Source organism: Salvia hispanica, chromosome 1, assembly GCF_023119035.1.
Source record: "Salvia hispanica cultivar TCC Black 2014 chromosome 1, UniMelb_Shisp_WGS_1.0, whole genome shotgun sequence".
NCBI lineage: Eukaryota > Viridiplantae > Streptophyta > Magnoliopsida > Lamiales > Lamiaceae > Salvia > Salvia hispanica.
Genome location: NC_062965.1, coordinates 29,002,502 through 29,026,385, shown reverse-complemented (window position 1 = coordinate 29,026,385; position 23,884 = coordinate 29,002,502). Strand labels below are relative to the sequence as shown.

At 35.0% G+C, this 23,884-nt stretch overlaps 4 protein-coding genes across 4 annotated transcripts in view; 3 read left to right on the top strand and 1 right to left on the bottom strand.

Annotated features, from left to right (window-relative positions):
- Positions 1 to 363: 363 nt before the first annotated feature.
- Positions 364 to 5,195, top strand: LOC125198128 (truncated transcription factor CAULIFLOWER A-like). Its single transcript, XM_048096569.1, has 8 exons — positions 364 to 548; positions 1,581 to 1,656; positions 2,564 to 2,628; positions 2,967 to 3,066; positions 3,161 to 3,202; positions 4,260 to 4,301; positions 4,433 to 4,545; positions 4,634 to 5,195. The coding sequence occupies exons 1-8, from the start codon at positions 364 to 366 to the stop codon at positions 4,716 to 4,718; spliced, it is 708 nt and encodes a 235-aa protein (XP_047952526.1). The 3' UTR covers positions 4,719 to 5,195.
- Positions 5,196 to 7,717: 2,522 nt separating this feature from the next.
- Positions 7,718 to 8,677, top strand: LOC125198118. The gene is made up of 2 exons (XM_048096558.1): positions 7,718 to 8,037; positions 8,112 to 8,677. Exons 1-2 carry the CDS (start codon positions 7,734 to 7,736, stop codon positions 8,459 to 8,461), a joined length of 654 nt encoding a protein of 217 aa, XP_047952515.1. The 5' UTR covers positions 7,718 to 7,733; the 3' UTR covers positions 8,462 to 8,677.
- A 583-nt stretch (positions 8,678 to 9,260) lies between these two features.
- Positions 9,261 to 13,563, top strand: LOC125198107 (hexosyltransferase GAUT11-like). The gene is made up of 3 exons (XM_048096551.1): positions 9,261 to 9,486; positions 9,564 to 9,879; positions 11,817 to 13,563. The coding sequence occupies exons 1-3, from the start codon at positions 9,410 to 9,412 to the stop codon at positions 13,269 to 13,271; spliced, it is 1,848 nt and encodes a 615-aa protein (XP_047952508.1). The 5' UTR covers positions 9,261 to 9,409; the 3' UTR covers positions 13,272 to 13,563.
- Positions 13,564 to 15,452: 1,889 nt separating this feature from the next.
- The window catches only part of LOC125193452 (uncharacterized ATP-dependent helicase YprA), a 9,152-nt gene continuing 720 nt past the window's right edge, over positions 15,453 to 23,884 (bottom strand). The window contains exons 2-24 of the mRNA XM_048091243.1: positions 22,928 to 23,083; positions 22,619 to 22,687; positions 22,384 to 22,506; positions 22,145 to 22,294; positions 21,926 to 22,057; positions 21,759 to 21,838; positions 21,514 to 21,608; positions 21,363 to 21,430; positions 21,046 to 21,147; positions 20,877 to 20,950; positions 19,917 to 20,024; positions 19,758 to 19,833; positions 19,312 to 19,448; positions 19,066 to 19,225; positions 18,763 to 18,942; positions 18,504 to 18,620; positions 17,552 to 17,707; positions 16,771 to 16,938; positions 16,527 to 16,639; positions 16,248 to 16,371; positions 15,954 to 16,049; positions 15,795 to 15,857; positions 15,453 to 15,722 (exon numbers count right to left, since the gene is read on the bottom strand). Of these exons, the coding sequence (XP_047947200.1) occupies positions 15,663 to 15,722; positions 15,795 to 15,857; positions 15,954 to 16,049; positions 16,248 to 16,371; positions 16,527 to 16,639; positions 16,771 to 16,938; positions 17,552 to 17,707; positions 18,504 to 18,620; positions 18,763 to 18,942; positions 19,066 to 19,225; positions 19,312 to 19,448; positions 19,758 to 19,833; positions 19,917 to 20,024; positions 20,877 to 20,950; positions 21,046 to 21,147; positions 21,363 to 21,430; positions 21,514 to 21,608; positions 21,759 to 21,838; positions 21,926 to 22,057; positions 22,145 to 22,294; positions 22,384 to 22,506; positions 22,619 to 22,687; positions 22,928 to 23,083 (2,607 nt within the window). The 3' untranslated portion in view covers positions 15,453 to 15,662. The remainder of the gene's footprint in view (positions 15,723 to 15,794; positions 15,858 to 15,953; positions 16,050 to 16,247; positions 16,372 to 16,526; positions 16,640 to 16,770; positions 16,939 to 17,551; positions 17,708 to 18,503; positions 18,621 to 18,762; positions 18,943 to 19,065; positions 19,226 to 19,311; positions 19,449 to 19,757; positions 19,834 to 19,916; positions 20,025 to 20,876; positions 20,951 to 21,045; positions 21,148 to 21,362; positions 21,431 to 21,513; positions 21,609 to 21,758; positions 21,839 to 21,925; positions 22,058 to 22,144; positions 22,295 to 22,383; positions 22,507 to 22,618; positions 22,688 to 22,927; positions 23,084 to 23,884) is intronic.

The following is a 23,884-nucleotide window of genomic DNA, read 5'->3' as shown; positions in this document are numbered from 1 at the left end:
TAATTAAAAAAATTTATTGATATTTAAAAATTGAAATTTAAAATTTAATTTTGTAAAATTAAATCTAATATTGAAATAAAGAAACAAAGTGAAGAATGACAAAAGGGAAGAAAAATGATAATTTTGAAATAATATCAGATTTAGTACATAACTAAAATAATATCAGATTTAAAATGTTAAAAGTGTAAAAAGACCAAATTGCCCAAACCCCCAAAACCCCTCAAAAGGGCATTTTCGTCTCAAAATACCGTTTTTGATATTAACCCTTAGTCCAGGGATTACTGATGATATTTTTAAAGTCAATGGACTATTTTCAAGATAAACCCATAGTCCATGGATATTTTTGAAGTTCACTCTAGAGAGATGGTGAGGGGGAAAGTGGAGCTGAAGAGAATCGAGAACAAGGTGAATCAGCAGGTGACTTTCTCGAAGAGGCGAACGGGGCTGCTGAAGAAAGCTCACGAGATTTCCGTGCTGTGCGATGCCGATGTGGGATTGATGATCTTCTCCACCAAAGGAAAGCTCTCGGAATATGCTACTGATTCATGGTACTCAAAATATCTTCAATTTTAGCAAATCGAACTTCAGTTTCACCATTTAACTCAAACTTGAACTGAAGTTATATTTCCTCATTATTTATTTAAAAATCAGTTACATACAATACTTTAAAGTTTAAACCAATAATATCATAATGAAATTTGATTATTAGTAGTATATTTATGTATTTAATATTATTATTTACTGAAAATATATACACAGCTTTAATAATGAAAATATACACTTAAACATATCATAACAAAATTAAAATTTACTATGGCTGCTTCATATTTTTAAAAGTAAATGATTTTCTTATGTAAGGACTAAGGACAATGATTATCATTCACTTATTTTTCAAGAAAATGTACATGTACATTTGACTCTATTGTTTGCTTTCAGTACTAGTATAATTTTGTCCTCATATTTAGTGAAATACAATGATTTATATATGATCGAGTCAATGAATTAAATCCATTATCCAAACCAGTTAATTAATTTAGTGGCCCAAATTTGGGCTAATTAATCAAGCCTATTGGTCATATAATGACGCACAAGCCCAGGTGAGGCCAAGCCCATTTTAATCCACATAAATATATCATAACCCTTAAACTACACACAAATTCAGGGCCATTCACTTGACTTCATCTTCCCCATTATATTTAACATGAGAATTGAAAATGACACATAAATACGAATTACAAATGCATAAATACAATAAATTACATGTACAAGAAATTTAAGAATGAGTTGCCATAATGAGATTTGAACCTATGTACTTATTGTGAATTTTTTGTACATGATTTTTTTATATCAAACAGAACTTGTCTTGACATTTTTAATTTCTGTATAAATATTTTGTTTCCATATCTTCTATTCCTTGCCACAATCATGCAAACTCATATTTTCAGAAAATATAGCTGATAGTTTTATAAACGAGTGAGTATAAACTTGATTTCACCTTTTAATTTTATTTTTTTTACTAAACATATTGTTTGAAGTATTTGTTTTGATGTTTGTCTTAAATACGTTGGTCGAATTTGCAGCATGGAAAGAATCCTCGACCGTTATGAAAGATGTTCGTCTGCTGATGAGCGGAAGCCACCTGATCTTCAATCTCCTGTACGTATTATCAATAGTAGACTAGTAATAGTACATATTATTATTACAGCTTTATTGTAAAAAAAATCCAATATTTATCTGACTTTATCACTCTTACAGGATTTCTGAAACATTATAAATTCATGAACACCTTATATTGTTATGATTATTATTATAATCTTCAATTGCAATTACAATATTCCTCAGTTTTTAGATTGATAAATCTATTTCATTTTATCAGTAAATCTAAAACGACGTTGTAATAACAATCATAAACAAAGAAACAAGTTAGATGGTGGAGTTGTAATGCTTGAAAAGTTGTATCAAAACCTAAAAACCATGGCCAAAATTTGATATTTTCTGTGAATTTATTAGCAAAAATCATGAACTCAATATTACGAACTATTGCGGGAAGACTTGTGTCTATGTTATGATCAATTTTTGTTCATGAAAGTTTATAATTTTACAGTACTAAAGTCAAACAGTGTTCTTCAATTCCCAAGTACTAACATTATTAAGTCTCATATTTGACATATACTGAATATTAGTAATCCATATGTCAAGTAATAGCCAATAGGGGTATTAATTAGACGCAAATATGAGATTATTTGGATCTAGTATCTTTTGATAAAGTACATAAAATATTAAACTATACACATTTAGCTTAATATGAGAAAAATTTGAACTGAATATCCTTTAAATATGAAACTTTGTGTGGTAAATGATAAGAATAAATATTAAAAAAGGTTACTAGCCCTAAAATCACAAACTTTGACCTAATTTGGTATTTCTCATGAACCTAAGATTTAGTTACAAAAATCATGAACTTAGGTCTTGAAGTAAATTTCCATTGAAGAAAACTCTAAATTCGTGAGAAATTCACTACAAAGCCTAAGTTCATGATTTTGCAACCAAAAATATTGAGCAGGGAAGCTGGAATGTAGAACTTGGTAAGCTTAAGACTAGGTTGGAGGTTTTGCAAAAAAATCACAGGTATATATATATGATAATCAAGTTAGTGTTTGTTCTTATTTTGCAGTATCTCTCACTATAGATAATTACCACATGCCAATAAATTTTAGAAAGCTACCAAATTTTGGCTATAGAAATCCACAAAAATGATTAGTACGGTATTATTTGAATGTACTGAAAAATGAAAATTTTCCATAAACAAACAAATACTTCTATGTCTCTTATCATGTGGTGAATCTGGTAATCATTCATAAATGTGATAGGAGATATTGCACAATGATGTAATAGATGACTCAGTCTGCTTTTGATTTGTCTTCAAGTCTTCAACACAAGAATTTAATGACATTTAGTGTAAGTAGGAATTTATCAGGAGACAACTTGGAATGTCTGAGTATGAAGGAGTTGCAGAACTTTGAGCATCAACTTGATGCTTCTTTGAAAAAACTTAGGTCTCAAAAGGTAATTAAGCTCTTGTAATCTATGGCCACTCGAATTTCTAATGAACGTAAATATTTTTTTTAAGTATTTGATATTGGGAATTTCTTTCTGGCAGAACCATCTCATGAATGAGTCCATTTCAATGATGCATAAGAAGGTGAGGGCTTAATCAATAATCTTAAGAATATTCTATGCTTTGTGTCTAAAATAATAGATATAGCTTCTTCATATGTAGTACTGTAGCATTTTTATTCATGATATGTATGCTCATTATTGACATTTCCATATTTGATCATTGATAGTTTAGTGAACTACATATTCTGTTGGTTATCTGAACTTTTATGGGCATAGAAACTAAAGCATTAGAAAACTAAACATGGAAAATACATGAAAAATGTGTGTGTGGAGAGAGAGATAATACTGTGTATTCATGAATGTAATTCCCCAAAGTCCAAGAGTAACTTAGAAGTTTATAAGAATTGTGTAGAAATGTGTGCACTACTTGGACTTCTGTATGTACAAAAGTTTGATTGAAGTTAATAGAAATTGCAAATATAAATGAAAAGGATTTGCTATTGTTATACTCTTTGGTGTTGGTGTTGGTGTTGGAGATTTTGAAATTAAAATACCACTACTTTACTTTGATATATGGTGTTTGTGTTGGTGTTGGAGAATGCGTATCATTTGCAATTAATCTAATGGGCAAATTGATGGAAAAATTATGAAGTTTAGTTGAATTTTGGTCAATCTCGTAACTTTAAAAAAATAGTCCATTATTACAATATATCATAATTTTGACATTTTTCTCAATCGTCCCATTTATCTGTGTTTGGAGGAAATTGTGTATGATGTAGATTGATAATTCTTTTGCAAGTTTGTATATCACTCACAAAGTCCTTGATTTTAGTATAAAAATTATAGAATAATATAAGATTAGTCTTAGAGTAAAGTATTTTGGTTTCTAAATAATTTTCCTCCAAATCTAATTAATGGGACAATTGAGACAAATGTCAAAATTATGATATAGTAATTGGCTATTTTGTAGGGTTGCAAGTTAAACAAACTTCATACTATTAGTTTCTGTGGCAACATACCCTAATATAAAGACCTTATGTTACTATGTATCCATATAAATTCAATATGAAAATTGAGACTCAAGAGCTGCATATATATCAATTTCGATGACTGCTCACATCCACACAAAATTGTGTCAGGACAAGGCATTGCAGGAGCAAAACAACTTGCTTTCAGCAAAGGTAATTTATGCCAAACTTTCTAGGAGTACATCCTAATGCAATAATATTGTTGAAAATTAGACATTCTTTGTTTCTCAGCTGAAAACTTAAAAATTATATTGATGCATTTGATGTATTGATGGTGTAAGCAGATGAAGGAGAAGGAGAAGGAGAAGGAGAAGGAGAAGGCGAAAGAATCAACTCCACCATTTGAAGCCCAAAATCACTACAGGATTACGCTGTGTCTTGACTCTTTAAACACAAGGTTAATTAATTAATTCCTTGTATTTTATTTCTTCATTTTCTTACTATTAGTATATGTTTAACTATAATGTGTGTGTGTGTGTATGCAGTGAATCGTATGAGAACGAGGGCGACGTTGGTCAAAGTGAACCTTGTCACCACATCCACATGCAAGGGCAAAACGGACAGATCTAACTATATATATACGATGACGGATCTAGATGGGGTCGGGAGCCCATGAGGCCGGAAATCTCCAATAACTTCAGCTTTTGGAGCTTCCGCTGACTCTAGGGTATGACATCTCTATCCAACTATTTGGGGCTGGGGTTCATTTCTGTATCGAACCCCACAAGTTTTGTTTCATAGATCCATCATTATATAACATATATCGACCATGTATAATATTGACTTGGCTGTATATAACTATTATATATGTATATATTGTGTAGTTAGATATTACTAAAAAGAACATTTGTATTTTGGAGAGGAGAGAGAAGTGAACATAGTTTTGCTGCATGAATAAGTTAGTATCATGTGATGAATATTGCTCATATATGGTAATATATGTGTTTTTGGAAACTAATGTGTGTACCTTATTAAGGAATGATAATGGATCAGTTCTCTCTTTAACCATGTATATGGACTGCTACAATATAGATGTCTTGTTATTTACTGTACATTTTTGTATGTGTTGGTGCTATTTATAAAGAGTATCGTGACTATTGTCTGTATTGATATAGAAGAAATTTAAAATTGCAACATAGGATGGTGTTTTTTTAGTTTTACATTCATCAACTACTGTTTGAACTTTGAAGAATGGAGAGAGAAGTAATAGCAGATTTTGGTTTTACATATTAAATGGAAAGTGGTTTCGGCAATATTTCCTGACAAAAGATGTAATATTTCGTCAATATCTTTTTGCTAAATTTATACTTTTTATCCCTAATAACTGTAGGGAATATAAAAAATCTGTAAAAATTTACTATTGTAATTGAGAAAGAATAAGCAAAGTTACATATAACAGTTTGTCATTTTTTGTAGTTACTTAAAAAACCATTTTTGCAAAGGAAATGGGATGAGAGACTATAATTTGGGACAATAATTTTTTTTATAATTAGTAACGGAGGGAGTACTTGCTAATATAATATTACCGTTTATCACGCAACTTATTGGGAGAAAAGATTAAAAATGTTGACTTTTCTACAGATTAAAATACATATAGTAAGTGACTATTAAATTTTTAAAATAAGTGCTTATAATTTTATTTTCCACTTTACTTCTTCACCTTACTCATTCACTTTGTCTTCTCTCTCATATATCAAACAATTTTTTTCACTAACTTCATCTTTTATCTATTCCAATGCCACATATTATGAACTTCTAATGTCACGTCATTTTAGCTCAACCAAAGTTTGTGTGGGATATTTTAGAATACATGGAAATTCATGTATTTTGAACACTAATTTTATATATTATCAAAAAGTTTAATTCTACTAATAGTTGATAGATTGACAGCCACTTAATTCTTTTAATATATTAAATCCAATTTCCATTCTAGTTTATATTCACATAATTGTTGTGTATTGACTTCGACACACGCGCCATTCCTGATTTATCCGTATATGTGTATACAAATTACAATACGTCTTTGCAATGTAACAATACATTTTGCAATTTACTCTTGAACCATATCTTATCTTTATTTACTAATTACTACTCATACGTCCGCCATTAGGAATTCCCGTCTATATTTTAATCCGCCAGCAATTAGAAGTCTTAATTAACTTTTATTATAAATAGTAAATTAAATCTCATATTCCACTAATTTATGCTACTCATTTTATAAATGGATATCATATTTCACTGTCTTTTTCAATCCTCTTTCTTTTATATTTTTTAAAACCCATATCGAATTCAAATGAGACTCTTAGTGCCGGACGGATGGAGTAATATTTTTGGACGCATGCTTCTTGTGTCATATTCACTACATTAAATGATTAAATTATGGCTAAGACGACTATATGTGAGAACATGACATAGGGGACATATATAAAACCAGTCGTTTGAAGTCCTATAACATGTTGTCTTGTAATGATCAATTACCAATTAAGGAGTCGTCAATCATGGCATAGAAATTTCATAATACTTGCTAGTTGTCTTCATTCTTGGTCTTCTAGAAGAATATATATCTTTCAATAACTCAGTTGGCATCCAATGAAAATGGATAGCTAGGGATATATAATAGAGATAAAATTATTAATGATAACTTGTTTTACTTGATTAATGATAGGTTTTTTTATATAATACTACTAATAGATTAACATTACTTCCTTCAATAAAGGCATCAAAATAAGAAAATGATGGTCGGGTGATTTTATATGGGGCAATTAGTGTCCATTAGTTGGAGACTAGTAGCGTAACAAGACCATCTAAAATTAAAATATAGTCGAATTTGACTCGAGTAAATTAAAAATATAATTGGGACTATAATTATACTGAGTTTTGTAATCTTTTTACACATTCTATCAGTTCACGGTTGTGCGTAGGTTTGAAATACATAGAATTCAATTCAGAAGGGGCAAAAATATTTATGTAAAGAAATTTTAAGAATTTATAATGGGGCATTTATAAAGGAAATTGAAAAAATTGAAAAATTATAAAACAAAATGATAAAAAAAAAAAAAAAGTATGTTGAGGAGGGGCAAATGCCCCTTATCCCCTTCATGCAGCTACGCCCCTGAATACATGGTATGAATTTGGCCAACTCATGCCAGCATACCAAACCTAGTTGCACGCATATTCTATATGAATTAGCCTAATTCAAATATTTGTAACGATAACATTTGATTAAAATCTAAAAAATGGGAGATTGTGCAGCTCGTCGAGGAGTGGCCGTGAGTACCATAGAAGCGGTGTTCCGGCTTCGGCTCTGTTGGCCCAACCCCATAGCTTAGAGCAAATTGAAGTAGAAGTCCGCCGACAGTGCTAATCTCTCTATGTGTATGTTTTTCAACACTAATTATTTCCACAACCACCAGCCTATGAAAAAAAGGACAAAGAAACAAAACTAATCAACACATCACCATTCTAATTTTAATGTACAATTTCTCCACAAACTATCTAGCTTAGTAGTGTATATAATATATAAAGCAAGGGCATTTTCAAACACACACACATTCGATTCTTACTCACCTCCAAAACAAGACGAGGATGTCGGGCTCGTGTATGAGCCGTGCTGCAGCTCTCGTTGGCATCCACGTCCGCATGCCTTTTCAACACTACGACCAAGATGCTAATCTCACAAGAGCCGAAGAGGAATCCGACCACCTCCTATCCCACGAGATCCTCGACTTGAGTATTAACAAGTACATGCCAGAGTCCGAATCCAGCAACAGAGTCATGGTTGTGGTTGATTCTAGCCACGAAACGCAAGGTGCTCTCGAGTGGCTGCTTTCACACACGGCTCAAAACCGTGGTATGATCATTCTCTTACATGTTGCCAATGCCACCAAAGGTACTTAATTCCCCTGCACAATCAACAATTGTCACACTTTCTAACTATCATAACAAATATTATACCATTTTCAGATAGGGAAATGGATCAAAGGGTGTATCATCTACTTCAAGCCACAAAAAATATGTGCCAACTAAGAAGACCCGAGGTGCACGTTGATATCATTATTCGACAAGGAAAGGAGAAGGGAGCGGTAATTGTTGAAGCAGCGGAACAATTGAGGGTCTCGTTGCTCATTTTGGGACGACGAAACGAGCCATTTTGGCACCTGTGGATTTGGATGAGAAAGGCAACTCAGAGCAATGTTGTAGATTATTGCTTCCAAAATGCTAATTGCATGACAGTTGCTGTGAGGAAAAGCAAGAAATGTGGTGGATATCTAATTACCACAAAGCATCACAAGAACTTTTGGCTTCTTGCTTAAGTTCTTAACAAATTTCTTCATCTCATCAAACCTCTGAGACCTATTGGATAATAAATTATCCAAATTCAGAGAAGTTGAAACTTGTATAATGATCACAAAATGAAGTATGAAATTGTCAAAAGTCTCAACAAGGCTAAGGAGACAATCAATAACCATCATCATACATTGCCTCGAACATTTTTGTACATAGAACTATTTTTGAGCCAATCCTATCGAATTGCGAGCCATTTAGTAAGTGTTATTCTAGTTGGGATTTTTTTGGGGACTTATAAATTTGCAACTCAAACTATATTGCATTGCCGGCTACCCGAGTCAACCTATGGATTTCGATTGAATTCATTCTCTACACACTCTCTATATCCTATGCACTATACTCGATCTACATATAGAGTGATGCAAGATTAAAACATAACTAGGCGTTATCAAAGCATAACCGCCCTTATTGGCTTCAATTATAATATTTTTGAATCGTCTAATTCCAATTATAATAATTTTGAATCGTAAGATGCAGATGCTCATAATCTTTAACACCATTATTTTCAAATTATTAATTAAGTTAATTTAATAAAGGAAAGCACTTTTTCTTTTGGTACAAATAATAAAACGTTATTAGGAGAGAGAGATGTACTTTAGTTTAACCTTGCCATGTGATTTCACATTTAATTTTTGCCGACATTTCATTAAAACTTTCCAACATTTACAAAATATGATTGTTTAAAGTTCTCATATTTCAACTTGCAATTACAGAATATATTTATAATATCCATTTTAACATCATTTTCAGTTTTATGCAGTATTATTACCATCTTCTTCAAATATCAAGAAATACAACACGAAAAAATGATGAAATCCAAAGGTGAAGACTTTGTGGGAATTTCTACACTCTCTGCGAATCCCTCCATCTAATCTTCATTTGATTTACCCAAAATCGATCCCTTTTTTTGGTTGATGAACAAAACTAGAAATGCCAACTCACCTTGTTTGCACACTCACTCACCCTCAGTAAACAAAGCTGGCATTCATGTGTGAGTGAAAAACAATTTTCTCTAATTGGGACCCAAATATATACAGAATCACCGAGACCCACGAATTGAAATTGCAGAGTACTGCATTTGGGAGGGGCCGCTCGTGTTTTGTTTTGCGTGGAGTCGTTGATTTTGAGGGAAATTGATTGGTGGGATCTTGATTTAGCTGCTTCTTTGATCCGGGCTGATCGATGGGCGGCGAGGGATTGTGAATTGGGCATTGAATTGGGGCGAAAGATGCGCCGTCGGGCGACCGACTTTCGGCGCCCGGTTAGGAGGAGGTTTTCGTGCTGGATCTGGGTGCTGCTTGTCTTGTTCTTGATTGCAGGTTTTGGATTGTTTGTTGTTCAGCATAATCACCGAGATGTGGATCGTGTGGAACAACCTGTTTTGGTAAGTAGTATTTCCTATCAATATTGGTTGTGATTGGTTTTATGTCTTGTCTTTTTATTAGAGTGAATGCTTGGGATTAGATTTAAGGGTTTTTTGATGTTCCACAACTCCAAGGATTAGATGAGTAATGCTTGCTTATGAACCTGTCTGTATCGGGTTTGGCCTCTTATTAATCTAATGAAACTATATCTAGCTGTGATTTAACACAATATTTGATTGTTTGTCTCACCTATATAAGTATAGTGAGTGAATGGGATGGGATCAGTGGATGAATATATGGAATTCGGACAAGCTGATGGAATGATTAACACAATACTTTTTCCTGTTTTGATATGAGCTGGTTGAGTTTGTGCGTTCGAGTGTCTGCAAAAAAAAAATTGCCTTTAGATTCAGGTTTCACAATGTGTATACTTATATTTATTTCCCTCTATACCAACAAATTTTGTGCATTAGTATACTTCATTATACTATTACTCTACATCGAAACCAGTACTTTTGTATTAAGAACTATCAGTACCTCATGGCTCTATGTGGTACTAGTATTTTAGGTCTGTGCTCCAACCTATGCAGTGAGGTAAGCTAGACAGATCTTTTGGCAAACCTCTGCCTGATTTATGACCTTTACCTGGCTGGGCCGCAACTGAGTGTTTCTCTGGAAAATAGAAAACTGAACACTGTTCAGATAATACCACTAAACATTGTTTATTGAAATGAGTGATCTTTGGCGGAAGGTGAAGTCATTTAGTAATACAAGATTACCGTCTCTCTTTTTTGAGCTTCTAGCTTCTAGATCAGAGAGTAATATTCAATTGGTTTGTGAGTTGTGCTATTACCTTCGGACGTCCTTCAATATTCTTCGAGTTTCTACTTTAGGGCTTTGGAATTAGATATGAAATAGGTAGGGCACCATTCTGTTTTAAGTCGATGTCAAATTGAAAATTGTTCTAGTAGTGAAAATCTTTTGTATAATGCAACCATGTAAGGTCATTCAAATTTATATCTTATTTATGTTTACATTTTGGAAAATCATGTGTCATACTGCTGAGCTGATAGTCCTATAATTAATTTTCCTTGGTATGTTCTATGAGAAAACTAGTCAATGCTAGATGGGTACTACTGTTAATCGGGGGGCGTTCATCATGTGGTGTCTGCTGCTCAATAGAATTTTATCTGCATTACGCAAATTCTGTGATGTTCATAAATTGAAGTTGCAATTAAAGTTTGTTGATATGCTAATGCTGCTTTGGAGGCAGCAAAGCTATGGTCTTTTCAGTTCCAACTGTCCGTATATATTAAGTGAAGTTTCAACAATAGATTACTAAGCAAATAAGGGTGGAATTTTTGGATTGACTCAACCATACAGCTCAATGTATAGCGCCTGAATTTCCTTTATCGTTATCAGAATTGAAAAGGCAATTTTGTGGACTTTGATGATACAGTTCTGTCTTAAAGCAGTTTTTCACTAATCTTGCTGTGAGAGAATGCCCTGACTTTTTATAAGAATATTTATAGCAAGAATGCTTCTATAATTTCCCTCTCAAAAAAAAAAGAGTGCCTCTATACTTATTCTCCTCTAGCTTTGACATCAACATGGGATTTGTTTAATGTTCAGCTATATTGCCTCTAGATCAACTCTCATGATGATAAGTACATTGGCACCTCTATGGTGAATAGGCACGATATATCCATGCTAGGTCTTCTAAATAAAGTAGAATATTATGAAGATTAAAGTTATTGATAAAGAGAACGTGGGACTTTCATAAGGATGACAAATCCAAGAGAACTTGTGTGTGTGTGTGTTTTTCCTCTGCATCCTGAGAGTAATAATTGCATAGGTTTCTAATTTCCAAATGATCCTCGTGCATGTATCTCATCAGTTTACTCTTTCACACTTCTTGTATTTTTTTGGTTCATTAAGTTGTTGCTGCCTTTGCCAGGAGATAAACCCACGAATTGACAGGGCTGTTCATGAGAACAGAAATTTTACTGAAGAAATATTGAGTGCGAGATCATATGCCAGACAATTAGCCGAGCAAATGACCCTTGCCAAAGCTTATGTTATTATTGCAAAGGAACATAATAATCTCCACCTTGCGTGGGAACTCAGTACAAAAATACGAAATTGCCAATTGTTGCTCTCCAAGGCTGCAAAGAGAGAGGACCCCATAACTCCAGAAGAAGCTGAACCGATTATTAAAAGTTTGTCGTCCCTTATTTTCAAGGCACAAGATGCCCACTATGATGTTGCAACCACAATAATGACAATGAAATCCCACATTCAAGCACTTGAAGAGCGTGCTAATGCAGCTACTGTTCAGAGCACTGTATTTGGAGAATTGGCGGCCGAATCAATACCCAAGAACCTTCAGTGCATCGATATCAAACTCACATCCAACTGGCTTCAGGACAAGTCGATAGAGGAGCTTGCAAATGAGAGGAGGAACTCTCCCCGGCTAGTGGACAATAACCTTTACCATTTCTGTATATTCTCCGATAACCTTTTGGCTGTTTCAGTTGTTGTCAATTCCACCATTTCAAATGCTGAACACCCGAAGCAGCTTGTATTCCATATCGTCACGAATGGGGTAAAGTACGGGGCAATGCAGGCTTGGTTCCTTGGTAATGATTTTAAAGGTGCTGCCATAGAAGTCCAAGCTATTGAAGACTTCACTTGGCTGAATGCATCGTACTCACCTGTTGTAAAACAACTACTTGATGCAGACCAGCGGAAATACTTCTTTGAGAGTTTGCCAGACGTCAGCGCTGAACACAAGTTCCGTAACCCAAAGTACCTCTCTCTGTTGAACCATCTCCGTTTCTACATCCCAGAGATTTATCCTCAGCTGGAGAAGGTAGTCTTTCTCGACGATGATGTTGTCGTTCAGAAAGATCTGACACCTCTCTTCTCACTGGACTTGCACGGGAATGTGAACGGTGCTGTCGAGACATGCCTGGAAGCCTTCCACCGATACTACAGATATCTCAATTTCTCGAATCCACTCATCAGCGCCAAATTCGATCCTCAGGCCTGTGGATGGGCGTTTGGCATGAACGTTTTCGACTTGGTTGGTTGGAGAAAAGAGAATGTGACAGCAAAATACCATTACTGGCAGGAGAGGAACATCGATAGGTCACTTTGGAAGCTTGGCACTCTCCCTCCGGGGCTGCTGGCTTTATATGGATTGACCGAGCCACTTGACCGGAGATGGCACGTGTTGGGGCTGGGCTACGACATGAATATCGATAACCGGTTAATAGAGACTGCAGCCGTCGTTCACTTTAACGGGAACATGAAGCCCTGGCTGAAGCTGAGTATAGGCAGGTATAAGACTCTGTGGGAACAGTATTTGAATCAGAGCCACCAATATCTGCAGGAGTGTGTCACAAGTTGATAATCATCAAGCTTTGAGTATTGCAGGTATTTAATTTAATTACTTTGAAATGTTGAGAAAATCGATTGCTTTAGTGTAGCCCCACCGAAATAGAAAATTTTGACATTTATGAGGAAACTTTTTTCTTCTTACTCATTTGAAGCTACTATATATGGAACATTTTGTCACCATACAATAGAAAGGAAACTGGTAACATTAGTAGTCAGATTTTCACTTTTGGTAGTCCAGCTTCTGCAAATTGTACTATCATGGTTTACAACCTTTAAGCTTATATGAAGTTCTTGATTTCCTATGTTGTGATATAATCATATACTCACTGTCCACAAATATATTTTCTATTTACCTTTTACTATACTCTCTCCTTCCCATTCAAAGTGGAGTATTTCTTTTCCGACACAGAATTTTATGTTGTGTTTGTTAAGTGCGGAGAGATAATAAAGTAGAGTGTATTAGCAGTAGTTATTAATTATATATTGCGCATTGCTTCATGTTACCTAGTCGACGTCGTTTCTTAAAATGTTAAAACCAATTCTGTGAGATTATAGCGGAACATTCTCCCCATATTCGTTCAATTTAGATTGCAAATCGTTTCTATCCAATAAATCCACCTCTAAAATTATGTTTTGAATTTACCACTACACATTATGTTCAATACTTTAACGAGTAAATGTCAAATGTGATCTCAAATATATGTTCGTTTTACGAATTTGATCCTGAACATTATCTTTTTTATTGTTGAGTCCCTCACAAATGAATTCGGACCGGAATCAGTCTAACAAAATTAACGGCGCCATTAACAAATAACGGTGATTGCCTTGTAATCCGAATTTGACCAAATTAAATTACTAATTGTAATCAGTTACACTTAATTAAAATCCTTAATTTCTATTAGCAAAAGGTGGAAGCAACATACGGAAAATATATTAAAACAAATACAAAAAATAACTTTTTCAAAATCAAACACACAACACTTGGGCAATATCGAACAAACAACACTTAAAGTCACATAGAAACAAAAGGAATTTGAAGCATCGCTCATCGTTCTTCTTCTCAAGCAAACTTCGCAGAAAACCTACCCTATTATTCGAAACAGCGAACTAGCAACAGCACACCACCAGAAAAAGAGCGAATAAACCCTAGGTCTCGGTTGTCCAAACCCTGAATGCGAAGGAGGAAGACTGTTTCTTTAGGTGCTGGTCCTTCAACAGCGCCTGTAAATACACCCCAACCCCCGTCGCCTCAAAACCCTCCGCAACCCCTGCCGCCTCAAAACCCTCCTGTACGAGCTCCGCCTCAAAATCAGTCGCGTTCAACCCGTGAAGGTAAAATTTTTATCTTTGTTTTTTATTTTTTATTGATTAGGGTTGGGGTTATGAGAAATGTATGATTTTTTATTGATTAGGGTTAGGTCTGTTGGGTCGATTAACGTATGTGACTGATTTTATAGTAATTTTTTGGGGGAACATATCGAATATTGTTTGTTGTTTGGTTGTGGTCCTCAAATATGACTACACATATTGTGATTGAGTGAGGGTAGATTAAAGTATGAGTTATTGGTGTTGTGTGGATCGTGTGTGTCCAGAAAAGTGCATTGATGTTTTGTTTTTTGTTGTGTACAAAGAAGGCTCCATAACTGTTCACGAACTGCAGTCGTCGCCTAGAGTTCGTCGTTCATCGTTTGTCGCTGAAGAGAGGAAAAACAAAGAAAGTGTTTGAGAATCAAAGCTAGGGTTGTGTCAAATACATTTTTAAAGTTGAATTATCTATCATTTTATGTGTTTTTAACGATTGTTTTTTATTTTTATGAAATAATTAAAAAATATTAATTCAAATGGTTAATTTGGTCAAACCCTGCTTCAATACCATTGACCGTATGTTTTAGACAGCTCCGTCGATTTTGGACTGATTCCGGTCCAAGTTCATTTGCGAGGGACCCAATAATCAAAAAATGTTCAGGATCAAATTCATAAAACGGTCATATATATATTTATGACCAAATTTGGCCTTTAGTCTACTTCAGTTCATCTCCACAAGCTCCACAACTTGTTGAATAAAATGAAAGGGACATAAGAGAAATGAGGTGTACGTCCGCACAGTGGGGACATGTATGACATTATCACTTTTGTTTCACTACAATATAATGGAAACTTTTCTTCGGGATTACTTACTCACGCTTTCTAGTAAGGTAGTAAAAGAATAAATATCACTTTTCTTCAATAATTTATACTTGTTCTAGGACATATGCACAGTGCGGACGGGGGGGACAAAGTTACAACATTGTACAAAGGGTTGCACCTTATTTCAAACAACATTTGAAGTAAGGATTATCAATGAAGGAATCATCAATAAAAAAATAAAAAATTGGCCTTCTTTCCAATGAAAACTTGCAAATCAACAAATGGGAGAATCGTCGTCTTTCTGTAAGTTGGATCGCTCAGCATCTAAAACACCCTGTGCAAAAGAAGCAGTTCAGTAACCAGCTGGATAATCAATCTATTTAACAACAAATGGTTTTAAACAAACCTTGATTATCATTATGGCAGCATCCTTGTGTAGAACCTCGTTGTACTCTGTGCAACCTAGATGCTGGTACACGACAGAAAAGCCAATGTATATTTACGCTGGAACAAAATCAACTACACGAGTTTATTATAGTTAAGAAAGCTGTGGTCTAATACAGACCTGCACGCAGTTTGGACAGCCGCCATCGGCCGAGCAGTGGCATGACGAAAGCAGTTCTAAAGCAGCAGTCATCATATCCAGAAAATGAGGCTGAAGCTGAAATATGTAAAATGGTCATCAGTGGGCATATTCTGAAATGTTTCGTCTTGTAAAATATCCTGGAATCTTTTGTTCGAGAACTTGCATAATTCAAAGATCGAATCACTCAGTTGACATGAAAAGAGAGGCTTTTCAGCTATTTTGATTCCAATCAATGGAGCGGAATGTATAGTATAAATGTCTTCAACGGTGTACCTTCCTTGAAATGCCTGTCCCTCCAGGATGAGGATCATAAAGTAGAATCCTTTCAGGAACATAGCGACTATCGTGAGGATTTGCACACTCTGACGCTATGTCAGATTGGTTACATATGACAAATCTGCAAACAAACTTAATCATGAGAATGACAAACATAACCAATTGCAATCTAAGGGTGGAAAAGAAAACATTTTAAAGTTGATGATCCAGGTTTACTAACTGAGAGTCAAAGAAGCATATTATCACAATTCACATGGTGGAATACAAAGAACTCACAGAGGAACTACATTAATAAGAGCGTGCCCAGCAGCATGTAATCCGCCATCAAATGAGTAATGTAAAGCCTCAACTGCTGTCTTTACTGATTGTGGAACTCGAATCCAAACAGCCTAGTATCGAACAAAGTAAGAATAACAAAGATTTGAAATATGGAGGTAGTAACTATCAAAAACTGACAATGCACACAAACAAGTATTAGGTGATAGGTATCTACAAAAAGATAAGCCTCCAAGTCATGTACCTGCGATTCATAGGTGTAATCCGGAAGATAGAGTTCCACAGTATCGATAACCTGATTGCTTCTTCGGCATATGCGGCGAAACCCAAACCAAGTAGTTGTTACTTTGCAAATATGTGCCTGGGCAGTTGTTTTGCCAAACTGACCATTAGCCATTCGAGCTGGATAGGCCTATAAAGTGACATATGAACAATTAATTAGGAAACTGCCAGAAATTGATGTTCAGATTGCACAAGACAAGTGATATTGTGACATGTTTCCAATGACACAAGTCTTAATGACAACTCTTAAATGATAGGAAACAATCACGAAGAGTTTCACTCAACTGAACTAGGAAAATCTGCAGACAAAAGTTGTCTTCTAACAATGAAGGGATCGGAGTTTTGAAAGTGGTAAGAGGGGAATCTTATGATTACTCTGTGGAGGAGTCTCTTTGCCGAATGAAGAAAGATTAAACATTATTTCATCTTTGAGAAAGCTCAAGTGAAGTTCACATAAGATGTCTGCATTATATCTTAAAAGATCAGAGGTGAAAGTTTCCAAATGAAGTATCAATATAGCCAACTCCAAGGCTGGCCAATTCTCGTTTTCTTTTAACCATGATATTGGAAAAATAGCCAAACTTCTGGAATATTCTAAATCGATTGCTTTAAGTATGTTCTTCTCAACCAACATTATATAGCCCCTATTCATAGAACAAAATAACATGTAAAATTTATTCTAGATCCCACATAGAGAGTCAAAGCAGAAGAGACCAGAAAGAAAAGTATCAGCTTTTACGTACAATGTCACCACCAATCACATGAATATCTGTGTAATCGCGAGTTTTTGTATAGTACTTCACGTCAGCTAGTAGGCACCAAGCAATTTTACTTGATAAATCCAACTGCTTTACAAGATAGGTTTTCCCCTGATTCATATATATGGCACCTTCATAAACCTGTATGAATGCAGACATGAGGGCCCACAAACAATGCAGAAAAAGCGCAGGTATAAACATGTCAAGAATCTAAAGAGCAGGTTTGAATAAAACATAATTCAAAACATAGAAGTCAAAGCAAAAGAACATATCTCATATATGTGATCATTATACATTACATTCACTGGTTTTCAAGTGAATTCCTGGGAAGAAACAGCTGAACTTTTGCAATTAATACAATAGATAGACAAGATTTCAGCATAGTTACTTAATAAATAGTACTCCCTCCGTCCCAATAAATATGCAACATTTGGTTTCCGGCACAAGATTTTATGTAGTGGTGTTTTGTGAGTTAATGAAGAGAGAGTAATGTAAGAGAGAAGAAAAAGTAGAGAGGGTATTGTTTCCATTTTAGGAAACGTTTCATTTTTATTGGGACAACCTAAAAAGGAATACGTTTCATTTCTAATGGGACAGAGAGAGTACTATCGTACCAGCTCAAGGACTGATCTACAGGATATAGATTTAACAAACAGTAATCGACATCTAATCTAAACTCCTATCTTGAACATTTTATGTCTTAGTTCCCTTTTTTAAGTTCTGGTGCTTGAATTTTGTCTTCTTCCTCAACAATCTAAAAGGGAAAGTTGCGTACTTTGTGGAACCAAATATAGTAATTGTTGCGTACTATCCGTGGATGGAAGGAGTATTAGGTATTTTTTTCTTTTCAAATATTTACCCAGTCTCTTTAGGAAATAATGACTAATGGGTATCAAGATCAGGAAAGTAATACACACAAACATGATTTCTCCATTACCTGAAAGAATGCTTTGCTTTCTTCAATTTCTTCAAGGACTTTATCATTTAGCTTGTCAATTACTTTATATCTCACAGTCTCTATGGCTCTAATACTTACAGCACTTGATGGAGATCTCTGAACAGGAAAATAAGAGGTAGTTAAGATTATGAGTTGGGTAACGAGTTGAGCATTGGATACAGAAATATGAAGCATTTACTGACAATCAATTCGCTAGAACATATAGAAAAGCATCCCAGCTTAGTCACATATGTATCACCTCTTGCCCAATGTAGGTCCACATTCTAGCAGCATAATCACGCAACATATCAGTGCTCAGGTTGCCATTGCTTTTAAGTTTCATGACAGCATTCTCTAAGCCAGGACCAAAATAATCCACGTCGTGAATAAAACTCAATGGAAGTTCAAGAGCAGCACATGACAAGTGCTGCTGCAGCACCTAAAAGGAATACAAGTAGGCAGCCATTTAAGCAATAACCTAAAATTACCACTTCCCATCCTTCATTATTGAGATTCCTATAGCATAATACAAAATGAAGCAAAACTGTGCATGTAAATAAACCTGATCATTATTAGGATCAACATGGCAACATTCAATTGAACCCCTGAAAAGTTTATTTGGAAACTTCATGAAGTACTGATCTAATGGCCCTTCAAATGCAACATATATAGAAAGTGATGGCTTTCCTCTTCTTCCCGATCTTCCAGCTTGTTGCCACATACTAGATAGAAAATGATTAAAAAATAACAGGGAACATAAATCAGCTAGATCGAAACTGATATGATCAACCATGGATTAATTATGTACCTTGCTATGCTACCAGGGAATCCAAGATGCAGTGTGACATCAATTTCTCCTACATCAATGCCTAACTCAAGGGCACTTGTGGCAGCAACACCACATATATTGCCATTGAAGAAATCACTTTCAATTCTTCTCCTATCCTATTCCCATGAGACAGTTAACAGCAGAAGATACTACTAGGGCTTATCATAACAATTGAAAAGTCAAACTAAAGCAGGCCCCCAAATGCATGTAGTTTAGGAGTATCAATCTTGTATGTTGGGAATGATTGGAACTAAGTTTACCAAAAAGAAGCCCCATGAATAATACAGCCCACATAACAATGAGGATCCAAATAAGATAATTCCCATTTAAACATATTGATGCCCATAATTGGGTGTGTAGGAGTACACGTGATTGGGACCCCCCGAAAGTTGAATATATTGAATACTCATGAACAAGAAACTGACCTCAGCGACATAGCCCCCACGGTAGGAATATACTTTATTTACTAGATGAGGTGCGGAGTCCTGAAGAATTTCACGCCTTTATGCAATCAAAATAAATAAAAAGTTATAACCCCCATGAAAATTAACTCCAAGCATCTGAAATGTAGATGTTACACCTACGTGTAGCAGAGAACAAGTTCACAAAGTTTGCGTGTTTTACAGAAGGCAATACAACGTAGACCATGCTGAACCATCTCTGCAAAGAGTTGTGAAACTTCCAAGATAGGGCTGCAAAATAATCAGATTTAATAGACATCAAATTATATAAATTTATTCAAGAAAGTGTATATTAAGGTCCTTTATTATCTAGATAGGACTAGATCCACTATATTTTAGGGATTTCTCATCATCATACTGCTTTTTCTTTAGTGATATTTTTTGTTTCTTAACAGAAGAAAATGAAATCTACAGAAGATCCTACATCAAACTATCAGTTATATGGTGGATTGTCTCCCAATGCTTCTTTAATATTTATAGTTCTCAGAATCCAGGGTGACAATCCATAACAAATCTTGGTCCTTAATAACCTAAACATCCTTAACAGACACAAAATTAACAACCTATTTTAAGCACCCACCCTAATGTTAGCAGCAATATCAGGAGCCAAAGGCTAATGTCAATAAGTTACTATGCCCACCCCTACTAGGCCATCTAGCAAGCTTCCAACCCCAAATTGAACAAGTGATGATCTTTCATAAATTGGAACAGGTGAAAATTGGATTAAAGATGGGTAGCGAATTGATAACATGCTTATTTTTTCCACCATTATATCAGATTGATGTCCTAATTATAATACATCCAAATTTTATGCTTGACGCTTCCAGGGTAGTTTCTAGCTTTCAGTGAAATGTATACCCTGTCAGCATTTTACCAGTGAGCCTCTACATTAATCCCATCAAGAGACCATTCTCCATGTCATCATCAAGCTGATGACAAGATGAGTTTTTGCTATTTTAGAGAATGGTAATAAAACAGAAATTAATAAACAAATCTAAAATTGCAGACCATTTTAAGTCGATCCAAAAACATCATCTTACGAACAATCAACAGGGTAGAGGCCATTAAGGTACAGCGTCTAACCTTGAGCGTCCATCTACCACAACTTTATTAACGGATTTGTTTGCCCCCAAGCTGGCCTTTGTTCTCTTCCAAACCTAGCAAATAGAAAGTATGCAAGAAGGTTTTTAACTTAATTCAAACCAAAAAAATTCTGAATGGAAGTTGGGTAGACCAAGGAAGAAACTCTCACAGTTTTCAGACATAAAGGAGGATTCCAGAGCATAAAAAGCTTTAAAGCAGAAGGGCTACCATCATCTGCAATCACTTCAACTGCCGGTAGATTAGCTAGTTCCTGGAATAACATTTAGAAGTGAAGCAAGGTACATAACAGCAAATTTGAAATATGAACTCAGGCACATGGAAAATCTTAAGAACCTATATAAACCGATAGGAAGTTCCTAGGACATACAAAAAAAGCTTTCAATTGCCTTGCCTCCAAGTACTATTTAAGAATGAGATGAAGCTTGAATGAAGATGCGAATCAAATATTTTGAACTGAAATAGTACCATAGCGTGCTCCTGCGGATTGGCAGAAGTTGCAGTACTGAATATGAAAGAAGGATCGCTGCTATAAACTGGATATGAGGTCAGCTTAAAAGGTATGATGAAAATAAACTTAAACCCATAACCCACTTATATTACAAGAATTTGGGCGTACCGTGAGAACAGATTCGACGAAGCCGTCTGAATATTAGAGCAGCATGACTACCAAATGCCCCCTTATAAGAATGAGCTTCATCAATAACAACAAACCTGTCCTTGGAAAAAATAAAAGTTAGGAGTACATATAAAATGCTGTAACAGCTGATAAAATGAGATGATGGAAAAAACTTACGGGTACATACAGACAGAACAGAAAGAATGAATTTGCGAAGTTACGTACATAAGCAGCAAAAGAACTACCTAAGATATGACAATATTCGCCTAAATTGCCCATGGAACGGTAAAATTGAGACATGTAACATGTCTGGATTTGTGATTAACTGCATATTATTGGATGAAAGTTTAGTACTAAAAGTGATGGCCATACTAGAGAATCCATCCTATTCAAGGGAGAAGTTCAGATGTACCAGACGGGCATTATCCCGAAGCCAAAGTCTATCTTCCATAGAAGTGTCCCCATCGTATATACCAATATTTAGGCTATCGTCAAGTCCTTTGCTAATAGACAACAAAGCTCTCATTTGATCTTGAGCCAAAGCCTGTTTGTAAGTGGAGTCAATTAAAATGAATTAAAAAATAAATAAACTGAAACAGAAAACTGAATTTACAGATATGAGGCAACAAACCTTTGTAGGGAACAGATACAAAGCACAAGCTAATGGATCATGGGACAACATTTCTAAAACTGGAATATTATAACAGAGGGATTTCCCACTAGATGTCATGGTTGCCACAATCACATTTTTACCAGCTAGGGAGGCTTGGATTGACTTGGCCTGCACATTCAATCACCGTTAAGCGGATGCACAGGAACTTACAGAATAAGAAGGGATCCATTTCATTACTAGAAAACATGATTCCTTACTTGGTGACTATACAACTTAGTAATTCCTACACGCTCCAATGCAAACTTCATATTTTCAGAAAGCTGAGAAGGTATTTCAGCATACTCGGCACTCCGGCCACTAATCTTTTCAATGTGAACCACCTGTACCATATAATTACAATGTCAATGTCATCATTTTAAGGAAATATCAGATGCATGCAGCAATACCAAAGTTAAATAAAAAAGGGGGGAGAGGGGGATGCAAGGTGCAAACCTGTCCACGAGAACCTAGATTGCTTTTTAGATGCCCAACCATTTCCTCTGGTTGTAATGAATTTGTCTCCTGTTTGATCATAATAACACCATTGTCAACATTCAAAAGGTTCATTCCGCAATAAAATATGACATCAGTGCTTGACAGGAACAATGTTTCCACAAAGAATTATTTCAAATACTTGGCAACTTTTATATATTAAGTGAATTCTCTCCAAAACATTATACTACTTATTTGGATAATCCGGTTTTTCATCAGTTTTTCAAGATTAACCACTGATAGTATATTTCCAGAAGAGATTTTGCTTACATGACAATTTACTTGATATGAACAAGCAGTTGAAGCCGCAGATCTTCTCCTCTCTCGTTTTACTTCACTTTCTGCAGCTTCAAATTTTTTTTCATTCAGAAAGACCATAAGATCGTCCAGTGACAGAGACTCAACCATCCGTACTCCATTTTTAATCTGCATTTTAATGTTTCAGCATTCAGTCACTGGATAAAGCAACCACTATTGTGTCAGGAGAAGTATTGCTTTCACGTGTTTCAATGCAATTAATTCCTTCTTCAGAGATACACTTATCTGAACTTCTTCCTAAATTCATATTACTTACTTCAGTGGTTGGAGGATCTCAGTTAGAATGGCTAGGTTTCATAATCAGTTGCTTCATAATCAGTTGCTATTCCTCCAGTCAGATAGTTTGCATCTATTAACTATAAACTAAGTTCCTTCATGTGATGGGACATATTTAAGTTTAACATAATTAATATTGATTCATTATCTCTTTATTAGTAGAAGGCTACAGGCTTTTAGAAGATTTGGTCTCATAGCACAGCCAAGCTTGACACTAAGTTCTTAATTCTACATGACAAGAAATATGTCAGTAGGAGGCATTTGAACCCACCTCTAACTTAAGAAGCTGGATGATAGTAATGATGAGCTAACGACATAGTGATAATTGTTTGTCATACATATTTGACTTATAGTAACTTAAGGCACCAGATTCTAAGAGCCTAGGAGAGCACTATCTTTCTCTGCATGGTAATCGGCTGAATTTTCCTTGATGACTCATTTACAGCATTTGAATATATTTAGGATAAAATGGTCATTCTGCCAAGTATATCTAGCTTCATTTCAAGTAGCAGTTGAATTAATTACTTTGAATAGCTCTACAAAGTTGAAAAGAAAAAAAAAATTAGTTCCAATAATAAGTCCACAATATAACTCAACAGTGAAAGAAAATAGGATTCGAATCAAAATATTACA

What these genes read in the sequence shown, in the direction of transcription:
- LOC125198128 (XM_048096569.1), top strand. Translation starts at nt 364, where the DNA reads ATGGTGAGGGGGAAAGTGGAGCTGAAGAGAATCGAGAACAAGGTGAAT. An exon ending in AAAAACTTAGGTCTCAAAAG is followed by an intron (nt 3,067 to 3,160) that starts GTAATTAAGCTC and finishes TCTTTCTGGCAG; the next exon opens with AACCATCTCATGAATGAGTC. An exon ending in ACAACTTGCTTTCAGCAAAG is followed by an intron (nt 4,302 to 4,432) that starts GTAATTTATGCC and finishes TGGTGTAAGCAG; the next exon opens with ATGAAGGAGAAGGAGAAGGA.
- LOC125198118 (XM_048096558.1), top strand. Translation starts at nt 7,734, where the DNA reads ATGTCGGGCTCGTGTATGAGCCGTGCTGCAGCTCTCGTTGGCATCCAC. An exon ending in TGTTGCCAATGCCACCAAAG is followed by an intron (nt 8,038 to 8,111) that starts GTACTTAATTCC and finishes TACCATTTTCAG; the next exon opens with ATAGGGAAATGGATCAAAGG.
- LOC125198107 (XM_048096551.1), top strand. Translation starts at nt 9,410, where the DNA reads ATGAACAAAACTAGAAATGCCAACTCACCTTGTTTGCACACTCACTCA. An exon ending in AACAAAGCTGGCATTCATGT is followed by an intron (nt 9,487 to 9,563) that starts GTGAGTGAAAAA and finishes TTGAAATTGCAG; the next exon opens with AGTACTGCATTTGGGAGGGG. An exon ending in GTGTGGAACAACCTGTTTTG is followed by an intron (nt 9,880 to 11,816) that starts GTAAGTAGTATT and finishes TGCCTTTGCCAG; the next exon opens with GAGATAAACCCACGAATTGA.